Source organism: Barbus barbus (assembly GCF_936440315.1).
Source record: "Barbus barbus genome assembly, chromosome: 19".
In the NCBI taxonomy this organism is placed as follows: domain Eukaryota; kingdom Metazoa; phylum Chordata; class Actinopteri; order Cypriniformes; family Cyprinidae; genus Barbus; species Barbus barbus.
The window spans coordinates 25,981,550-26,004,346 of record NC_136747.1 but is presented as its reverse complement, the minus strand read 5'-3'; the positions used below and the strand labels follow the sequence as shown (position 1 = coordinate 26,004,346).

Genomic DNA, 22,797 nt, shown 5'->3' with positions numbered 1-22,797 from the left:
TCTGGCATATGTCAGCTTTCTTTTAGACATGTAATTAAACGGGAAAAATTAAACGAAAATTATTATTGCGGAGCTGTGTTGACATCGCAATGGCTTTCTCCGGTTATGAACAGGGTGACTAGTAGGCACTGTGCACTCACTAAAGTTTTGTCTTGAAGACAAGTCCTGAAAGTAGACAAAAAGAACCCAATCAAACAAGTGAGAGAAAAATATTTTCTTTGTCATTTATTTATTCAAGAAAATGATCCAATATTGCATATCTGTGAGTGGCAAAATTGTTGAGTTTTAGAATTTAGAGTCCATCTGTGCAGAGGTGTTTTCACATGTCAGTACGTGACCGGTTTTATTAAAAGAACAGGGATCTATCAAAGACTGATCGTGTTTGTGGAAGTGAATCATGTCACGAACAAAGGAGATTACTGAGGATCTCGGAAAAAGAGTTGATGTTGCTCATCAGGCTAGAAAAGGTTACAAAACCATCTCTAAAGACTTTGGACTCCACAAATCCAGTCAGAGATTGTGTACAAATGGAGGAAATTCAAGACCACTGTTACCTTCCTGAGAAGTGGTCGACCAACAAAGATCGAGGTCGAGTCTGCGAGGTTGCAAAAGTTCCCAGGGTAACTTCTAAGCAACTTTTCTCACATTGGCTAATGTTAATGTCCATGAGCCCCACATTCAGGAGAACATTGAGCAAGAAGAAAGCCACTATTCTCCAAAAAGAAAGTTGCTTGCTAAAGATCATGTGGACAAGCCAGAGGACTATTGGAGAAAGGTTTAATGGATGGAAGAAACCAAAATAGAACTTATTGATTTAAATGAGAAACTATTATGAACACACTGCATTCCAGCTTAAGAATCTTATCCCATCTGTGAAACACAGTGGTGGTAGTATCATGGCTTGGGCCTGTTTTGCTGCATCTTGGCCAGGACAGCCTGCCATCATTGATGGAACAATGTTTAAGAACAGAGTCTCAAGAGAACGTGGGTCATGCAGCAAGACAACAACCCCAAGCACACAAGCCATTCTACCAAAGAATGGTTAAAGAAGAACATAGTTAATGTTTTGGAATGGCTGAGTCAAAGTCCAGACCTTAATCCAGTTAAAATGTTGTGGAAGGACCTAAGCAAGCAGTTCATAGGAGGAAACCTACCAACATCACAGAGTTAAGTGGCTCTGCACTAAGGAACGGGCTAAAACTCCTACATGTTATTGTGCAGGACTGATCAGCATTTACAAGAAACTTTACCTTCACTTACTGCAGCAAAAGGGGGTCACGCCAGATACTGAAAGCAAGGATTCACATACTTTTTCAACACACAGATATATAACACTAGATAATTTTTCTCAATAAATAAATGACAAAGAAAATATTTTTCTCTCACTTGTTTGATTCGGTTCTCTTTCAGGACTTATGTGAAAATCTGATGATGTTTTGAGTCATATTTATGAAATATAGAGCATTCTAAAGGGTTAACAAACTTTCAAGCAGCACTGTATATAAATAAATATGTGAATTGGATTGCAAAATTAGGATTCATATAAACAGATTATGAGATCTTTCAGAATCTGAAATCGGACTGGACGTGTTTCAGGCTGAAGAAAATTAGCTCATGTAAACATACCTACAGAAGTATTCTAGTAGTTATTTTCAAGTATGAGATGGGAGAATTCCAAGTTCTGAGTTGTCTGGTCCAACTCTGATCAAACACCCGCAGCAGCTAATCAAGGTCTTTGGGTTTACTTGAAAATTACAGCAGGTGTGCTGGAACTGAACTCTTCAGAAGGATAGATCTCCAGATGCAGGTAGCACTGAGCATATATTTGGTAATGGACTTTCTATTTAAATTATTCCTGCGTTTCAGATATTAAAAGACCATCCTTATTCAAAATGTTGTGGCTTTTAGTCCACATGTATATGCTAATTAACACTTAGCGGTTAAAAAAAAAACATTTAGCAGATATATGCATTTAAAATGTGCAGTCTGTCTTCTGGAAAATCAAAAGTAGGCTATCGATGAATCATGTTACACTACACAGATCTTTGTCCAGTCAAATGCTCTTCTAAAATGAGAAAGTTTCAACAGAAAATACATCTGGACAGAAAAGAAAACTCTTGCTTTTCAAGCATTTCTTAGGGCGAAGCGTTGAAAGCGCACACAGCCTGTGCAACCTTCAAACTTCACAGCTTTTTTGAACTGTCAGGCAATATTTTGTCAGCCAACATCAAAGTTTGCCTTGTCGAACTTCTGGTTTAAACTATAAACGTATACGTAAGCAGCCGTTTATGCATAACCGAGAGGACGCTGGACTTCATTTGACAGAGATCTCTCGCGCTCTGCATGCTAATGACCGTGAGCGCGTAATTGCGCAGATCAGTCAATAGATGGCGGAGCGAGGTCACTGATTAGTATGCAGGCCATTCCCAGAGGAGAAGAGCTCTGAATTCATCAACCCTGTCCTTCATACCTCCTTATTGGAATAAAATCGCATTGTTTTGACAGTCGATCAACTGTAGTTATGGGCATCCGTGTAAGTATGAAGCAAGTCAGGCAATATGCAGCTAAAACTGATCAGCGTACAAGTTCAGACTCAGAAACACGACCAGAACATGCAAAAAGCCAAGTCTTCTGATTTACATCGTCTGACAATTTTGCCAGCGTGGGAAATTAACTTTTTGTTTATTGTTTAATATAATAGTCGCTCCCCGGAATTGAATTTCAGAAGCATTCACCATTTGTGGCGTCCATTTATGCCATTAATATGATGCAATTAATTGAAATAAATTCTCAGCTGGAACAACGATGGCAGGAAAATGCTCTGCTAGAATGTATTTTACATAATCGGCCGTTCTCTGTTAGATTATACAGTTGTTTACTATCGCAATAGGCTATAATATCTAATTAGATTCAATGAAATAGTGAATCTAAATAGACATGAAAGTCTATTGTGACAGTCAAACATCAAACGTACTGTCACAACATAATTTAATATCCAATTAGATTCACGGAAATAGTGAATCTAATTAGCCTATTGAAGTGGATTGTGACAGTTTAGCTATAGATTACTATATAGGCTATTATACACCATCGAACGTATATATTTGAGGCTACTATATTCACTCTTTTGAGGAATGGCATTGATCTTGTGGATTGGATTGGGCTGCCGCGATGCACTATTTATTCACGCGTAAAGTCCATATATCTAATTAGATATTAAATTGCATTGTGATAGTTTCAAAATAATGCTATACCTACATTATACACCATTAAACGTACTGTCATTAGATTTTAGGCTACTATATTCACTGTTTTTGAGGCGGCTGGTGTAATTATACTGTCTTGGTTTATTTAATGTAGAATGTTTTATAGGCACAGCACCAAAAAATTAGGTACAAACCAGGGGGATTTACCACGGGGCATTTTACCTAAATCTCATTTCATTTCACACACTGCTTAAAATCTCGCGCAAAACGTTAAGTCCTCTTAACGCGTAAAACCAGGATATCTGGACTTTACGCGTAAATGGTTCTAAACTTCAGAGCCGTTCCATTTCCACCACGGAGTGACGCGAGGATGACATCACGACCAATTCCATCGGTCGCGCTCTCGAGCTCCAGATAGAACAGAAGAAGTGAGCGAGGCTGAGGACTCAACAGCGTTCCGCACAATAACATACCTGTGCACACTCCGGGCTTTACTAGCAGTTGGAGCGGACTGTAGACTGAGACCGAGATCTGACGAGCCTCGACACACCGCCTCCGTTTCGCTTCGCAAAGTGAAAGAGATTTTATATTAAGTTTCCAGGATTGGTTTAACCTCCCGCGGACGAGAGCGGAATGAGCGACTTTACGATGATAAACTGTTGCCTGATTTTCAGCGCGTGTCTTCTGTCCAGCCAAGGTAATGTGACACAGTAACTTGTGGGTTAATCTCTTTACTGCTCACTCGGTCTCTTTTGTTATTTTAAACCTAGAGGGGATTTGCATGATGCTTAGTGAGCGCTTAACGTGAAGTCGCCTGTCCCAAGTGTATTGATACGCAGGTTGCATGCGTGCGTTACGCTTGTGCGCGCTGATTTCTACAGCTTACCTGCTTGTCTTGGTTATCCTGGTCAACTTAATAAGAGCCACTGACTGTAACCCGTATCCCTTGCCTCGCACGCCATGTTACGCAAGGTGTGGCCTGTCGTGATCATTTTTTTCTTAGGCTTGAAGGCAGCAGGTGTAATTGTATTGTCTTAATCACCCACTTTACAGTTTGGAACTTTTATATCTATTATAGCTTTTGCACTATATATAGAAGGTGAGCAATGCAACAGGGTTTAGTTGTTAACACTTAGAGCTTTATGACCGGTCCGTGCAGCTGACTGGAACTCTTCAAAATGCAATGATGTCTGAATTTTATGCAAGTCTTCTGCTATTTTGAGATATCACTTTTATAAAATTGCATTTTAAGTTACTGTTCCCTTTATTTGCCTCACTAGTCTTGCTAGTGGTGGTGGTCATAGACATTTCTTCCCTGGTGGTTTAAACATCACAGTGATTTGATGGCGTCTCAGAGGGGCTGCTTTCCTCTGATAAGGAGAGACATGTCTGGTTCTGTGTAAGCCGAGGCTACACTGCAGGACTGAAGCTCTGCATGTATTTAAAGACTCAGGTTACATGTTTTGGCGACATGATGCAACTAATGGCATTGTTTTTCACAATTGTAGCTATGATTCCTAAAACATTTTCGTACAAATTTGTGCCTAGCACAACATACAGAAAAATAGTTTACGCCAAAAAATATAATTAAAGACCCATTCACATAAACAACGATAACTATAGTAACTACATTATAGTCCACACCAACGGAAGACCATTCTGATTATTATTATCATCGCATGTTGCAATTTAGTTGTCTACCTCCTTTAAATTCTCAAGCTCTTTAACGTTAGATCGATTCTGATTGGCTGTCAGTGTTTTTATCGTTCATCAGCTAAAACAAGTCACTCTGAAAGTGATTCCAAAGATATTGTTCCTCTGTGTCATAATATCTGGGGTGTGGACTTTTCTATTTTCATAGAATTAGAGTGATTATTACAACTTTATAGTTATGTTCCGGTGTGAACATCACTTAAATGCAAAAAAAGTCATTAGATATGCAGAGGAATTTTTAGACTCCTCCTAGTATGTCGCTCTTTTGCACAATTGTTGTTTCTCATTGCTGCTTATCCACTTGTTGGGATGGTGTTCACACCTGACAACTGGTTGGAGAGGTTTCAAACCAGTTTCAGACCGGTATGCATGCAAACTTGTCAACTACAATTCAGAGCATTTTATTGCATGCCAGTCACATAAAACATCAGTTTTTCAGGTGCATGGCCAGGGAAATGCGACGTGATACTGGCACCGGGTGGCTGTAAATGAATCCCGATCCTGAGTGGTCCCCTTGCACATTTCACAAGAAATAAGACGAGCATCTTGGCCGTTGGATAAATGAGTTTTGGATGGATGAATCGTGGCACCACAATTAGTCATGCCAAGATCCCAGTGCCGCTCAACTTGCGTGGGCACACTCTGGGGTTCGCCTCTATTAATTTCTTCATGGGATAAGGCATTTTACACCTCAGGACAAGCGGAGGGTTATTACCATACACACAAGACGGTAGCCCATTAATCTTGTTGGTACGTGTCAAAGGTTTGTGTATTAGTTCTCAGAGGGGATCTTCAGGGGTGAGGTGAAGGTTTCTCACAGTTGTCATGGAGACCCCTTTTCATTGTGGATCTGATGGCATCCATCTTGTTTTAGAGTCTTTGAGGGGAGTTTAAAACATTATTGCCGATTGCTTAATTCAGTTTGGGATCAGGGAAGCACGACAAATGGAAGTAGATACTTTCCTTATTGGCTCCCTTTGGTCTTCCATTACTGTCAGAAGCAACAAATGTCAGAGCGGTGGCAAAGGGCAACTCCCGCACAAAGATGTGATAATGTAGTTTCCTTGTATTCCTTTTTTCTCCCCGCCGAACAATACGCTTCTATGCCAACAGGTTTCTAAGAACAAAAGACCTCAGAGTCTGCATTGTCCAAAAGAGAGCGTAGAATGAAACTCACACCTTCACAAGAAACCTCTCTCTGTCTTCCCCTCTGACATTCACCCACGTTGAGCATGCAAGAGGGACTAAAATTGCTGGCCTTTGATTGAGTGCCCTTTCTTCGCACACCCCTCCTTTTTTCTCTCGCCATGCATTCAGAGCTCTGTCTCAAGCCTTTGTTCTGGTGGCTTTAGTGATTGGTCGCCTGTAAGACCCTCTGTCTCTTCCACTTCCATTGTTTATGAGTGTCTATAGAGTGGAGCGCAGGAGAGCGTTTTTCTGAGTGTGTTGACAAAAAAAGTTTCCCCGCCTGTCCTCGATTTACCTCTGTCTCACACGGTTTATACATCATTACGGCCTTACTGTCTAGGGGCTGTTTCTGCGGTCTCCTTTGTAATGTAGATTATATATTTGAAATGACTGAAGTTCCAGTGCGTACAAAACCTGAAAATTGCTTGATAGGCGCAATCTTGCTCGCTGGACTCGAAAATATTCTGCAGTCGTAAATGAGGAATCAGATGTTGCCACAGAACAGATGGAAAATCTGTTCTGTGTCTCTGTCCGTCTCCCGATTTATCTGTTTGTCTCACGGCATGTAAGAGATACTCTGTCTCCCTGTGTCTCTCTCTCTCTCTCTCTCTCTCTCTCTCTCTCTCACACCACTGTGCCTGATAAAATGAAGGCTAAAGAGAGGGATTTCTTTTGTGTGGGCTCTGAGATCAGCCTTTTTCGTAACCATGGGCTCATTCAAAGGGTTTTTCCGCCCTCTTTAAAACTTTCTACGCCTTCAACTCTATCAATCCTTTAAGCAAAGAGCGACAGCCATTTCACAGCTGTGGAGCATTGATTATGCTGTACCTCAAGCGTTTTGGTTAGGGTTTGTTTTAAACGTTTAACTGAAGTATAAAACTTATCCTAACCTGGCGGGATGTGATAAGTTTACAGCTAGAAATAGTTGGTTAGGACCAATTTTAAGATTAAAATCTCCTTGATTATCACTTACAATGGGGTTTTCTTTCCCACATCTATTTGCATATTGAAGTTTTCTTTTATTGAATCTTTTTTTTTTATTTATTTAGTTAACTTGTGTTGTATTGAATCTCAAATATGAGTCAAAAGCTGCTAAGGGGTAATAATGGAACTGCAGTTTTAAAGTAATTTTTTTATTGTTTACAAAATGTCTGCATTTTCATGGGTTTGAAAAAGATGTTTGTTATAAGAGAACTATTTTGTGCATCAAAATCACTCCTTTCCTGGTGAAAAAAAAGAACTTGGTTAAAAAAAAAATCAACTAATTTGTTATTAAATTTAATATTTTGCATCAGTGCTGTTGCGCAAGTTCAACTTTTCCCGATCCCACCCCCCTATCTCTCTCCTGTTTCAATTCCTGTCTCTGATCTAAAGGCAAAAGTGCACAAATCTTAAAACACAAAACACATTTTGTCTGTCAAAAAAATAACACGCACAATACATGGTAGCATTTACAAGAAGCAGAGGTCCAGGGAGTACACTCATTTCCTGAAAACCCCACACTAAAGTGTGTATTGACTAAGTCATCACTTTTTGGAAAAATAAGAAGGAAAAAAAGAGAAAATGGTGGCCTGAGAGGCTTCAACATGCTGTCTGTCAGAAATTGTAACATACCTAATACGTAAATTGACAGGTGTTTTTGTAAATAAAGTATAGATCACCATCTTGGTTGTTTAAAAGATTAAGGCAATTACTAAAGTTTGATGAAATGTTTAATTTTTTTAATGAAAGATGATGTTTTTACATGATATTTTGACTCGCATGCTTGACAGAAAAACAAATGTGGACTCTAAACTAACTCTGTGGCAGTGTATGTGCACAGAACCAAGGTCTAAAACCTAGACTTCAAACATTACCACTTTCGATTGTTGCTGTGCAAGTGCTATTTTTGTCCTTAGGGAAAATGCAAACCTAGTTCTTTGCGGCTTAACTTGTCTTAAAATTCAGATTAGCTGTCCTTTCATCTTTCAGATGGATTGGTGGTGGATTAAGCACAAGAAGTACATAAATGCTGCTCTTTCATAGCTCAGATGACTTAATGGAGTTCTCATTTATGTTTCATGTAAGCAGAACCATCTAATTTCTGTTGGTTTTATTGCTCATAGGAATTCTAGGAGAAACATCTGAATAATTGAGTGTATAAAATGAATGTGCATCACATAGACTACCCAAGATAATTTAATCTTGGAAGAGTTGAAGAGAAATACATGAGTGCATATTGAAATCTGACTTTTATTAGTTTAACGTGTCCATACATGCAGGTGAGCATCCGTCAGAAGCATCGGCGATGGGCATTACGTGTTAACAGCGTTTGCCTGAGCCAGCGCAAACTACGCTGATTCATTGAGATCCTCTTGAGGGAGGAACTGAAATTGCCTTAATTACCGTCTGATCTTCTTCAGAAGCTCGCTGCTTGATTGACTTTGTTACCCCGCGCCGTTAACACGGTGCTTTTAATTGTGCCGGCACACATGCAAATGTGCGGTTATATCTGTATGTGCTTAATCTACATTTTTAACAGAGACCGCCCTTCCACCTTAGCAGACCTCTGTAATTTACAGCGGCGTTAACCTCATTACCAACAATAAATGTCGTCTAAAAAAGGCTTACAGGATTTAATTTTCTCATCTTCTGCTTTTAATCTGAGAGATGAGTTTGAAGACAATGTCATTTGTAATTAAACATTGCCTGCGTTATGGTGATTTGGGCCTTTGTGATCCAGTTTGCGAGGAACTGAGGAAAAGTACTGGAATGTTACTGTTTTAAAGCTCTTTTTAAAAGTCAACTAGTATGTTTGCAACTTGTTTTACTTCCATAATGTGACAGTTCTGAATGAAACCGTATTTAATGATGGAGGAATTGATTGGATTGTGCAAATTGTCACAATTTGGTGAAAGATTATGAAGAGTTTTCCTCAGAATAACATGCACTGACTGTTGTTAGTGACTTGGTGTCAAATTTTGATTTCATATTTTGCTTATTTGCTTGAGATCAGTTTGTAAGGAATTAAATAATAGCACTGGAATGTTAAATGAAATGTTAATGATTAAAAGCTCATTTTTAAAGTCAACAAGTGATTTTTCAACCCATTTTAATTGCACAGTGTGACATTTTTGAATGAAACCACATTTAAGAAGAAATTAAATATTGGGAATTGTTTGGATTGTGCAAGTTTTTAATTTGATGGAACAAATGAGATCATGGGTGTGTACTGAAGTAAATCATGTCAGATTTAATTTCATATGGACTTTAAAGGCAGTTCGAAAATGACCATATAATCAATTTGGATGCAGCAGAGGAACTTTTTTCTGCTATTTTTATTTTTATTTGAATCCCTTGCTTTTTCTGTGGAATGGTGATTTGAGCCTTTGTGATCTGTTTGCAAGGAATTTAATCGTGTTTTTGATTTAAAACCGTTTTTCAACATCTTTTTTAAAAGTTCTCTACCCATTCTACTTCCATTTATTGTGATTTTTTTTTTTTTTTTTTTTTTTTTTTTTTTTTTTGTTGAGTAAAACGATATTTAACAAGAAAAAAGATGGGAATTGATTTGTGCATGTCGTCTGAATATGAAACACAATTTTTTTTTTTTTTTTTGAGAATAACATTCACAGATGAATTGTTGACAAGTCCTTGAGTGTACTTTAAGAGAGTATCTTGTCAATTTTAACTTTGTTAAAAGCAGTTTGAAAAAGGTGGCGAAATGGCCAACATTTTTGATCAAAAGCTCAACAAGTTTGTTCTCGACCCATTTTACTTCCATAATGAGACCCGTTTCTGAATAAAACAGTATTTACCAAGAAAAACTAAATAATTGACTGGCTTGTGCAAGTTGTCACAATTTGATGAAAGACAAACATGTCTCTTTCTTCAGAATAACATTCACCGATAAATTGTTGGCAGCAAGGTCTTGAGCGTGTAATAAGAATGCAATTCATGTCAGTTTTGACTTCATGTTGACTTGAAGAGAGGTAGAGAAATGACCATGTTAGCAATGTAGATGCAGCAGATGAACTGCTGTTTTTTAATATTTTGAGCCCCTTGGTTGATAACCAGAGTAATGGAGAATGGACTTCCAACCAGAGCTGTTATTCTCAGACCTTGGGAGTAAACAAAGCTAAATAAATGAGTTTTATCTCCTGTATGGTTTAAGTTCGGTTCGGTGAATTGAGATGGCAGGCATGTCTCAAGCCACAGACTTAAACCCTGGAGAGATTTTTCCGAGTTGTTGCCATCCAAAGCTCTGAGTTGAAGGGTGAAAGGCTAATGCTTCTTGAGGATTCCATGGACCTCCAGTCATGGTGTTAGGGAAAATGACTTCCGTGGGGAAATTTCCTAAATGTTTATATGAGCGGCTGACTGCGATGGCCTAGTCCTCCTGTGTGTGTGTGTTTCTGCTTTTTAATTCCAGCTGACTTGGCAGTTATATACCACTGGCAGTTTGTTCAGCTCTTTGTAGCGATGGAAATGTCTAAAAAAGGTTTTAGTAACTGAGCAGGAACAGACGGGGGTCTGCAGACTGTAGAATTGCAGAATCACACTTCTCTGGATACTGAGACTAGAATTGCAAGATATCCAGGCATGGCAACACACTCTCCATAAGCACACAGGAACATTTTTTTCACGAATACATTGTCCACTTCCAGGCACACCTACGTGCTTGCAAATATAGAAAATATATAGGCTTATGTGCAGAGACACAGACGCGCTGAAGAAAACATTGTTGCTTGGAGGTTTTGCTCTTTTATAGTTCAGGAGTTGCAAATGCTGAGTAGTATAACAATTTTTTTTGACAGATGATAGAGTGCAAGGCTGTTAAAATCTGCATAAAACTCGATAATTTGGTCTTGGAAGAATTTTCTGAAATGTTTTCAATTAGTTCAAATTGATTTTTTTATTGCAGACTTGGTATCTTTGCAAATCTGATCACATATGCACTTTTTGGGGGAGATTAGTTTTCCAAATGGAGTTGGAGTTATAATTATTAACAGTGGATGCCTGTGATTTCATGAACCGATTCAGATGGGATTGGGATTTCAGTAGTTTTTACTGAGTTTGGATGTTTATTTTCTGGATGTATGCATTGTCGAAGGTCATGCATGTGTGCATCATAAAGCCCATTGAGATAAACCTTTATATTATTATTACCTTATTTTATTATAATTAAGAGATTTAATTGATTATCAGCCTCAATAGTAAGGATTTTTGAGATTGCCCAATCGGACCAGTTGTTCAGATAATAATGAAAAAATACTATTTTGACATGTATTGTATGTGTACATATGATCTAACTCCGGGATCCTCAAATCTGACTCACTCACACATTAATAAGGCGTCCTTTCTGAGGATCTTGAAGCACCGACTGTTATTTTACCCAGAAAGTGGGTAAAAAGGTCTGAATCCATAATGGTGCATTGGGGAGCAAAACAAGAAATTTAGCTTTGGCCATTGTATCTGACACTGTAATAGTAGCGTATAAGAAATTACAGCCATTCCTGAATGCATTTCTCAGACGATGCCTGCCTGAGTTAGTCTGAAAAACAGCAGGTAAAATGCTCCATAATTTTCACTAGGTTGTGTAAGAAAAACAGATGTATTTTATTTTCGGATGGAATACAAACCACAAAGTATGTCTGAACAACATGACTACAGGAAGTCTCAAATGCCTCTTCTGAGGACAAAGTCTCCATTTGCCTTCTGTTTAATCTCATTTCTCATTTTCAGTCTCATGTGAGGGGTCTCGCAAAGATTGGCACTCTCATTTCCCCGGTTTCTTCCGTCCGATGGCTATCTTTGTCACGTGAAACCTCGCGGTGGGTTGAGTGTCAGGCGCATTGACACTGCACTGGTGACTGCTCTCGGATCCAGAGACTGGGCCCGAGTTTCCGAAGCCCAGAAGTCTCCAAAGTTTAGCCGTACCGTCATAACTGAGGCTATTCTCAGGCACCCTCCTGATTTTTCTCTCTCTCTCACTTTCTCACATTGGCGAGTGTCAAATTCTGCACCATTTCCCAGAACGGTGATAGATGGAAATAAAGCGAGAAGAGCCAAAGGAAATTGACTGTAAGTCAGATGACAGAGGTTAATTCCTGCTTCATTAGGAAGCGTGGTCCGAATCATAAGGAGGATGTTGATCGTGTAAGCTCTTCTCCGCCTGGAGAAGAACTCATTTCTTGGAACGACGGTATTGAAATGGTGGTGAATATAAAAGGCGAGGCTGGATTTCAACAGATGTTTTCAAAGCAAAAATGTCCCTTCTAATTCAAGTCATGTTGATAATTTAGCATATTGTCGGGCCTATACATTTCATGGCAATAATACATTTCAATTTTGGATTTTGATGCAATTGCATTTAATTTTGTTTATGATGCACCAAGGTCACATATTAGTATATTGTGTAGTTTAATATTTATATTAAGTGCATGTTTTACAAGTATGCTAAAGTGTAGGCCCATTTACTCCAATGCCAATATCATTACTGGAATTTCCCATGAACTGGTTTTGCTTTACCAGATTTTATATTGAGCCCTGAAGCAAAACCAGTTTATAGGGTAATCCCATGCACATGCTGGCATCAGACCAGGCTTTTCTCGGATTTCTGTTAGCCTTCTGGTTAATAGGCTTCCAGTTAATCACCTGATCAGATTAAGGTGCGTACGGAAGTGGCCACTTGGGTAAATATGTGGTTTCGCTTTCACAATCACATGTCTTCTGAATGTCAACAACCAAACATCTGTGCCCTGTCAGATCCTGCTTTGAACTCGATACTCAAGCATTAACCATCAAATATTACTCAACACAAAAACAAGCTCGTTATAACCTTGCAAGCCCATCAGATGTTTCTTTTGAAGTGTTGTTATTTGAGTGACTGCTCTCAAACTCTCATTGAGCTGTAGATGTACAGTGTTATACCTGAAATGCTGGAAATTTCATCAGTCTCTCTGATGAGTCACAATGCCGCATTGCATTAATGCATGAAACTAAACTCAAAGGTGTCATTCCTAATACCTTTTTTCCCCAAATAAGACTTTTTTTGCCACGTATTATCAAACGCGTTTCCTGACAGCTCTACTTGAGAAGAGGATAATGAAGGGAGGTGGGATTCAGTGCTGTTGTGCTTTGGTGTTCTTTAGTAGTTGTTTAGCATAAGCACCGCCGTAGGCCGCATCACAATCATGACATATTTAGACCTATTTTTGAAGTCATGATTACGCAGATGAAGCGTGTCCCGATTAGGCTGTGTATATTGTTTTATTTAAAGCTCAAGCGTTTTGTATGTTAAAAAAATTCTGTTTTGTGCAGCCAGTAGAAGACAAGGGACTGTTAGTAAAAACCTTTTATTTTGTAATTCAGTTCAGTCACCTTAATGCTGATTTAAATTACACACTTCAGCTTTAAGGTATCTTTATAAGACTTTAAGTCTTTTGTAACTTCCCCGGTGTTATTGTGATTGATTGGTCTGTCTATGTTATTCCTAAGGAATTCATATATATGCAACAGAGACCACTTTTATTGATCCAATGCAATTGTGATGCATTGTAAGTTCTTCCTTATTTTTGGTTTTCTTGTTGAATATGCTGGTTTGCTGCAAAATAAAACCGCATTTGCAACCCATTTTGCTATACATCTGAAGTTTGGCTGATCTCTTCTTCCAATATCCTGTGTAAAGATACAAATGAAATACCATGGCAGAGGCGGCGTAAACTTTGCAATGACAATCAGCATGCATCTGTTTTTTCAGTGCATAGTGTTTTTTATAGATTTCTTCTGCTTCTGGTCTCTCTAAAAGTCTTAGTCATCACAAAACAGCATTTTCAGCCTGTTTTATTTATATAAACAGGATATTCAATTAATGTAGGGCAGAAAAAAAATGATATAATAAATGGCTTCTGTAAGTTTTTATTTTATTTTATATATATATATATATATATATATATATATATATATATATATATATATATATATATATATATATATATATATATATATATATATATATATGCAATTTAAATTACATTTTAAAATAAGTTAATTGTATTGTTGCATTTAACTTGCATTTGAAACCTTAATAATTAGATTAGGGGTGTCCCCGACTAAGGATTTTCATAGTCGAATCTGAATTTTTGAATCATGCCGATAGTCTAATCATGTTTGGGGACTGGGCCAAAATACATTACATTCCACAGTCATAATTACTGACGTTAACACACAGGGGAAAGGTGTAACTGATGCCTCGCAGATACAAATGGGGTAAATGTTTTTAATCAATGGGATTTATCTCACACAGAATACGCTTCACTATTTATATAACATGTATAACATTAACATTACAACTGATGGCCTATATCTGCACAAAATGCCCCGAATGTACATGAACATGTCTGCGCGGCTCTGAATGAACTCCTTTTGTGGACGCACGCGTTCTTCATGCAATAACATGCAGAAACACAACTCAACACACACACACAAAAATCACAGCGTTTTATTATAATAGCGTTCTCATTGTAATGCTATGTATATGACAGTGCCAGTCATAGTTATTAATATTCTGCATTGTTGTCCTGCTCACACTGTGCGTGCTGAAGAGATGATCACCGTATAGTACCTCAATGAAGTGCTTTACTCTAGCGTAACTCAAACAAATGCATCTTAAATGAGATAAATAATATACATGATATAAATAAACCAACTGAAACGTTTTGAAATCACTTGTTGTACCCTACCTGATCGAAAAAAAATAAAGTCTTCCACTCTTCCTGTTAAAGATTTAATTCCCTGCCGCCAAGATGCTCCTCTGTCAGTCACGGATTACAAAGCGAACTTTTAATCTATAGGGGAAGTTGGATTTATTCATGCACGTTAAATTATTTATTTAAAGCTTCTTTCTTTTTAAGATTCTTATTTACAGCATTATCATAATAGGCTGTATATTAACTTATTTGGAGAAAACTGGTAGTTCTATGTGAAATCAGACACTGAGCACCCCCATATAGCCAAAATAGCATCATCATAACACCCCGCCAATATTCGACTGTGAGAGTGGCAGTCGAATCGACGACTAATCGAGGACACCACTAAATTAGATGAGCACTTTTAATTGTCTTTATTTGTAATTTATTTTTTATTTATTATTTTCCTGTTTCATTTATCTGCATGTTTAAAGAATAAATAAACTGTATTAAATATCAATTTACTGGTGAATTTGAAAAGTGATATTCTTTTAAAAAAAAATATTGAGAAAATTATAAGTGAATTTATCAATTGATTTAATGCCTACACACTAAAATTGATTTTAAGTTGTAAATGTTAAAGATTACTGGATTTACAAATAGTTGGAAACATTTGAGAATGTAATTACACAACTGAACACAATATAACACTGTTCTAGTGGTTATTTTAATACACAAGTGCATGACGTCACGGTTTTCACAAATTTGTGTTTTTGTAGTTTACAAAGAGATAACAGTGTCGTTTTCAAATACATGCACTTTGAAAAGTTTTCAGGCCCGCAAGTCGCCGTTATTGTGTAAATTAATGGCCAAAACATACGGAAAACTTTGTTTTTAGTTGAAAACTTCGTCACGTAAACACCCTTTAATTCCCAACCAGATATTTTCAGTGTGTGGAGGGGGAGGGTATAAAAAAAACAAAACTCTGTGACATCAAATCAAATGATTTCAAAGGCCAAGCTAGTTATTACGTTTTAGTTGACAATAAGACTATGTATTGTTAACTAATATGGACAGTTTGAAGTATATTGCAAATTTTGTACCGTATTTTCAGTGTTCCGTCTTTGCTGTGTACATATGGCTTGAGGACCAGCATCAAGAAGGCATTTTTCAAATTCACTTGCACATACTGCGTTTTCCCTCTGCGTTGGTTCTGCGGCGTGTCCTTCACAGATGAGCCCAACAGAATCCTGTTAAATCTTGCTGAGTCTATGCAGGGGTCCTGAGCTGGCACACGAGCCGGGCCGGTCATGTGGGCGTCCTTGGCGTGCCAGGGAGCTGAGGTAGCCTGGTGCTCTTCCAGATGCCCAGCACTTGCAGGAACGGAGGAGATAGCCAAGACTCGCTATGCTTGCGTCCTCAGCCTCATGTCTGATAGGATGAGTCATGCTCGTACAGCACACAAGGGCCGTAACTAGGTGTTTGTTTGTGTGTGAGTGAGTGAATGTTCGTGGGAGGCTGTATCACAGTCTCTGCTTTTAAAATACCTGTGGTAATGAGGAAGCATGCTTTCAGCTAACGCAATGTAAGAAGAGTGCAGTTTTATACTGGTTGATATCAAAGCAGTGGCTGACCAATATGGGTTTCTCAGTAGCCTGTGCTGATGTCTGAAAAGCAGCGAGATTAATCCATCGGTCAGTCACATGCTTTAAAGAGAACATTACATTAAAATCGACCCTGTTGACTATTCTAGCCACTTTCAGACTTGTTATATTGCAGTTACATTTCTGAATTACCTTTTGCGGTAAGTATACCACGTCTGTTACTCGTGTGCATCGGCTTTGCGTGTGTTCTAAACCATTTGTATAATAGTGTGTATATATATATATATATATATATGGTTTACTTTTGTATTCTCATGTTGAATAAAATTAGGTGCCATTTAGAGTATGAATATGATGGAATCCTGACTTAATTTAATTTTTTTTTTTTATGAAAATGATTGATTAGAGCAGATCCTGACCTCACACATTCTTAAAAAACATTACTCTTACAGCTTTTTTTCACACATGATATGATATGATGATGATTCCTGTTGTGCTCTGATTTACAGAAGTAAAATGGGCTGCGAAGGTCATTTCATGTGATGATGGTAGTTACGTGTGGACTTAATTTGACAGAGTATCTCTCGTCTCTTCCTGTGTGTCAGGAGCTCTTATAAGGTTTTTCATGTCGAGTGTCTGTGGTCTCATTGCTGAGTGTTAATGCGTTTTGTAATCAGCGTGTCTGATTGCAGTGTGTGTGGGAACACGGTGATGCTCTGGGCTCATACAGGTTACCCCCTCTCAGTCACTCATTCCATTACCATATATGGGCAGCAGAGCAAGACGAAGCAATTACTGTCGACCACAGTGTTCTCTCATCGGATCCTCCTCTTCTCGCTCTTCCCTCTCCCTTTTATCTCCTGCTCTCCCTCTTTTCCTTTTTTCTGTCTCCATTGTTTCTCCTTTCTTCTTTTGCATGTTCCTTCTGTCTTTCGTCTTTCTCCTTCACTGTCCACACCCACATCAGCCCCTTCACTTTGTTCCTTCCTCCTTAATTTCCCTCCTAGTCGTTTACTGCATTCTGATTTGCATGCCTACACTGACACTATATTAAAGTGATAGTTCACCCGAAAATGGAAATTCTGTCACTTACTGTATGGCTTTCTGTCAGTGGGATGTACGAGAAGATATTCTGAGAATGTTGAGTGTTTGCATACGATGATAGTCTATGGGGTCCAGTGTTGTTTGGATTCCAGGGATCTTCAAAACATGTTCTCAGAACAAGAAAAGTCATGCAGCTTTGCATGAAGATGAGTAAATGATGACGATGTTTTTTGGATGAACACAGCTTTAAGTACTAGGAATGTGCAAATCCAACTAGTGGTTTGCCTGAATAGCAAGCAGAGGTTATTAATCACAGCAAGCTAATTAAAGCTTCACAGCTTAAAAAAAAAAAGCTATTACAGCGCTACAATACTGCATGGATAAAAATAAATGTAAAGTACCGATGCAATATTATGAAGAAAAAGAGACCGTGAAGATGTTTTGTTGCAAAAAAATTAGGTTTAAATAGTATTCTTTTGAACTTTCTATTCAATAAGGTATGAAATAGTGAAAAAAGTATCACAGTTTCCCCAAAGATATTCAACGTGTCTTCACGTTTCCCCAAAAGATATTCTGCCTTACAGCTGTTCGCAACATTTATAATAAGAATAAATCAAAATAATAAAAATAATGAATTCTTATGGATCATGTGACACTAAAGACTGGAGTAATGATGCTGAAAATTCAGCTTTACATCACAAGAATAAATTGCATTTTAAAATATATTACAATAGAAAAGTTATTTTAAATAGTATTACTATCTATTTTTTATATATGTGTGTGTGTGTGTGTGTACACACACACACACACACACACACTATACAATACATGCATGTATGTATGTGCCCACTGCTCCAGGTGTGTGTTCACTACTGTGTGTGTGCACTTTTGATGGGTTAAATGCAGAGCACAAATTCTGAGTATGGGTTACCATAGGGTTACCATACTTGGCCGTATGTCATGCCACTTTCACGTTTTTACTTTTCACTTTTACTATACACACACACACACACACACACACACACATATATATATATATATATATATATATATATATATATATATATATATATATATATATATATATATATATATATATATATTATACATGTGTATACACACACACACACTCGTTTACGTTCAGTAGAAAGCGTGCGCATGCTGAACGTAAACAACATTATGTTCTGGGGTAACTCAGGGAGAAGACTTGCTGAATAAATTGGTATTATTGTTTTCTCTGCACACACAGTATTCTCATAGCTTTGTAAAATTACGGTTGAACCTCTGTCACATGGACTATTTTACCAATGTCCTTACTACATTTCTGTGTTGATTGTGGTGATATCCTTATATGGAGGGTCGGAGAGCCCTCAGATTTCATCAAAAATATCTTAATTTGTGTTCCAAAGATGAACAAAGGTCATACGGGTTTGGAGCGTCATGAGGGTGAGCAATTAATGACAGAATTGTCATTTTTGGGTGAGCTATCCCTTTAAATCTTACCAATCTCACACTTTTGAATGTACTACGTAACTTTAGCTTTTTTTGTTCTTGCATTTTTCACCTTTTTCTACAAGTTAAATTACCCTTACAAGCTCCTCATCTTCTGAGGGAAGGTATTGTGGGTAATACTAGCTTTAAAATCATGCACAACTAGATGCTTCTGAATTTTGCTCAAAATATTATGCCAGAACTGGGCGAACAACATATTACTGCCATCGTTTTTCCAAAGTATGTATGTGCATGGTATTTAGGCTTATTACGTATTATGATTGAATCCACTGATCCATGTCTTGCATACCATACAATACAGGACTTAAAATGCAGCTCTCTTTCAGTTTCTGTCCAAACACCCCATGCAAGAACATGGCATCTGGTCCCAGTTACCTGGTCCAAGGTGTTCTGTGTCTCGTTAGAAACACCGCTCAGCCCTTTAACAACTGCTCCGTTGATGCTCTTCTTATCAAACGCTTTCCCTCGCCTTGATGGCATTTCCTTGGCGAGTTCGCTCAGGAATTGGTTTCGATTTAAAGTGTTTTCTCTGCTGAGATTCAGAACAATGGAAGGGTTTTAATGCATCAGCCCGGAGAAAAAAACATAAATGGCCCTGTCAGGCAGAAAAAAAACCATATCTCTGTTCTTGTGCTGTAAAAGGGCTTAGCAGAATGATTACTTGTGAAAGCTAAATTGGCTTTCTGCCCCCTGTCTTCCACTGCCGCCCGTTCTGTATCTCCAGTCCCTCACTCTTGTTTTGTTTCTCTCTGCCTAGCTTCTCGCTAACTCCTTATTTCTTTCATACATCGTAACACAAAAAAAACAAGAAAAGAAGGCTGGCTCCCTCCCTCTCTCTCTTGTTTGGCTCTCTTGTGTAAGTATATTGAGAAGGTCAAGACTGTGTCTATTTTAGTTCTTATCTTTGTCAATGACCTCCTTCCTCCCAAACAGAGATTCAGTCCCCGATGTCTGACAGACTAACTCAATCCCCCTCCCTCTCGTCTGTCTTCTTTCCTCCCTTGTCACCTCAATCATCTCTTTTTTTTTTTTCCTTATCCATTTTCCCACTCCTCCTCTCACTCATAGGCGTAATTAAAGTTTGACTGCCGGAATACAGAGTAGGGATTGGTCAGGATTACAGGAATTGTAATAGAAGGACATGGTATTCTGTGTGATGCATTATTAATGGAATTAATTGCAATAAATTTGTCAAAGAAATAATTTGGGATAATTTAAGGGCGTGTTTTTTAATTTGACCGCTTGTCATTTTAATTAATTGTTGATCTATATAGACATGCAGATTGGCACATCATAACACGAGCGCCGTGTTTTTAAGACCTTGTGTCAAGATTAAAATGCATCCTGCATCCATTGTTCATTTTTAATTGCCTAAATGTTTTATTACATTTTCATGAGATTAATCGCACAAAATTAGCATATTAAATTGACAGTTTAGTGGTGTCTCGCACGTGTGAAAGTTTTACTTTTTTATTATTTTATTTATTTCCGCTGACTAGCTAAAGCATTTGAAAATGGATTGAGAAGCAATTAGCAAAGTGTATAATATTTGTGTATTTTTAGTTATACATTCATATACATTTATGGTTATTCTTTTAAATGTAATCAAAATTGCATTTTTATTTTATTTGAACTTTTTAAACATTACTAAGTGTATTAATACTTTTAAATGTCACTAAATTTTTATTTATTTATTATTTTACTGTTAAATTTAATTGCATGTTTAAAGATTAAATTACTATTAAATGTATATTTCCTGTTGAATTTGAAAAGTGATTTTATATTTATATAAAAATAATAGCAAATAAATAATAAAATAAAAATAATAGCAAATAAATAATAAAATAATTGTGTATATAATAATTGGAGAAACTGTATAAAATTTTAATATTGCAGAAAATGTGTAATTTTCATTAGTTTTAGTTCAAGTTAAACTAAAATGAGAAATGTTGCCTTGGCAACTAGCTAAAATAAGTTTTTTGTTCATACTTTTTTCAGCAAACATTTTATTTCAATTAAATCCTACACCGTTTTGTTTCAGTGCATCACTTGTAAAATAAATGGTGTCGAATTTTAATGTTGAACTTTAAGAAAGTGTCTCTTACATTGAACACAAGGCCGCATTCTGCGACTAAGAAAGGCGTCTGATCGTACACGACCCTAAATCAGCTTAATTGTACAGCGCTTCCGTAAGTCTGCTCGTGCGATTATGAAAATGTGTAGTTCTGCAGTTCTCTACTACAGACACGCACTTCCTCTCGCCACGGTCCTGTCCCGACTGTCTAGTTAGCGTGACAAATTCTCCTCGTTTTATTACCAAACTATGTAAATAATATAAATGATTATAGTGCATGATAACAGAGCTCTCTATCTCTCCCCTCCTTCTGTTCCGGATATACAGTCCTAATCTGTCATTCCGAGGCACTGCTCGCTTGTGCCTGGCTCAGCAGATATCATTGAAAAACTGTCAGTGCGAGACATGTTTATTCTCTTAAACTCTTTTCGACGCCTTTCTTCTCTGCTTTCCTTCCCCCGAGGTGCTTTCCACCATCGTTTCATTTGTATGTTTTTGCGTATGTGTGTACATGTCTCGCTGAGGGCCGCTGGTGGGTGTTTAGTGGGGATGGTGTAGGAGCGAGTAGACGGACCGGTAGAGCAGGTATACAGCTGCTATCATTAGTCTGACGGTGAAATGCTAAACTGTTATATGAGTTGTCTTTTATTTAGTTGACTGTTTTCAGAGCTTTCTCCGTCTTGTGTGTGTGTGTGGGTGTTTGTATGGACCGCTCTATGCCTCTTACTGACTAATTAGCTGGTAATTTGTGTGCATGTAAACGTAATCATTTACTTGTCGGCTTTATGAAGCGCACCTCTCTCCCATCTGTGTGTGTGTGTGTGTGAATGTTGACTGTTCCCGTATTGCAGTTGAATTGGCTTTTACCAAATGTCTCAATCCCACTCCTGCGGAGATCTCTGACAGGTTACTCACTTCACCATCAGTCTCCTGCTGCACTTACTAACAGCCTCAAACACACACCACATTATCTGTCCCTCTGTCTGTCTGTTGTTCTGACACTTACTGTCTCTGTATCGTTCTATTCGGTCTGTTCCTCTGTCTGTCGGTGTGTCTGTCTGTTTTATCGTTGTTGTGTTCATGATGGTCATTCTAGCTATCGCTCTGTCTGTCTGTGTCTGTTTGTTTGTCTATCATTCTTTCATTCTATCTGTTGATCTGTCTCTCGGTTTAAGTGTCATGCAGTTGTTACATCGATCTGTCGTTCCATCTGTCTATCTATCGTTGTATCATTGTTCTATATATCTATCTGTATCACTTTTATCTATCTATCTGTATTTCTGTCTATCATTCTGTCGTTCTTTCATTCTGTCTGTCTGTCGATCCGTTCTATTTCTCTCTATCTATCGTTCTCTCTCATTCTTTCATTCAGTCTGTTCTGTCATTCCATTGTTCTATCGTTCTATCTATCTTTCCATTGTTCTTCCATTTTGTTCTGTTGATCTGTCTACCGTTCTTTTTTTCTTTTCTCTATCATTCTATTGTTCTTTCTTTTGTTCTTTAATCTGTTGATCAGTCTATTGTTTTTGTTCTATCATTCAATCTATCTATTGCTCTATTGTACTTTTTTATCTGTCGTTCTCTCATTCTATCTCTTATGATTTGATCTGACTATCGTTCTTTCTTTCTGTCTGTTGTTCGGTCTATCATTCTGTTCTTCGATTCTATATACAGTGCTATGCATAAGTTTAGGCACCCATGCTAAAGTTGACTAAAAAGAGGAATAAAAAATAATCTTTTGGAAATTGAATTTAATGCCTTAATTAAAAAAATTGGGAAAAATCCAA

General features: G+C 37.7%; 1 protein-coding gene across 2 annotated transcripts in view; it reads left to right on the top strand.

Moving 5' to 3' along the window:
* Window positions 1-3,618: 3,618 nt before the first annotated feature.
* Window positions 3,619-22,797, top strand: part of LOC306885705 (nectin-2-like) — a 138,059-nt gene continuing 118,880 nt past the window's right edge. The window contains exon 1 of one of the 2 annotated variants that reach the window (XM_079442422.1): window positions 3,619-3,903. In XM_079442422.1, coding sequence (XP_079298548.1) covers window positions 3,840-3,903 — 64 coding nt within the window. In that variant the 5' untranslated portion in view covers window positions 3,619-3,839. The remainder of the gene's footprint in view (window positions 3,904-22,797) is intronic. The other variant, XM_079442421.1, reaches the window with a different exon arrangement.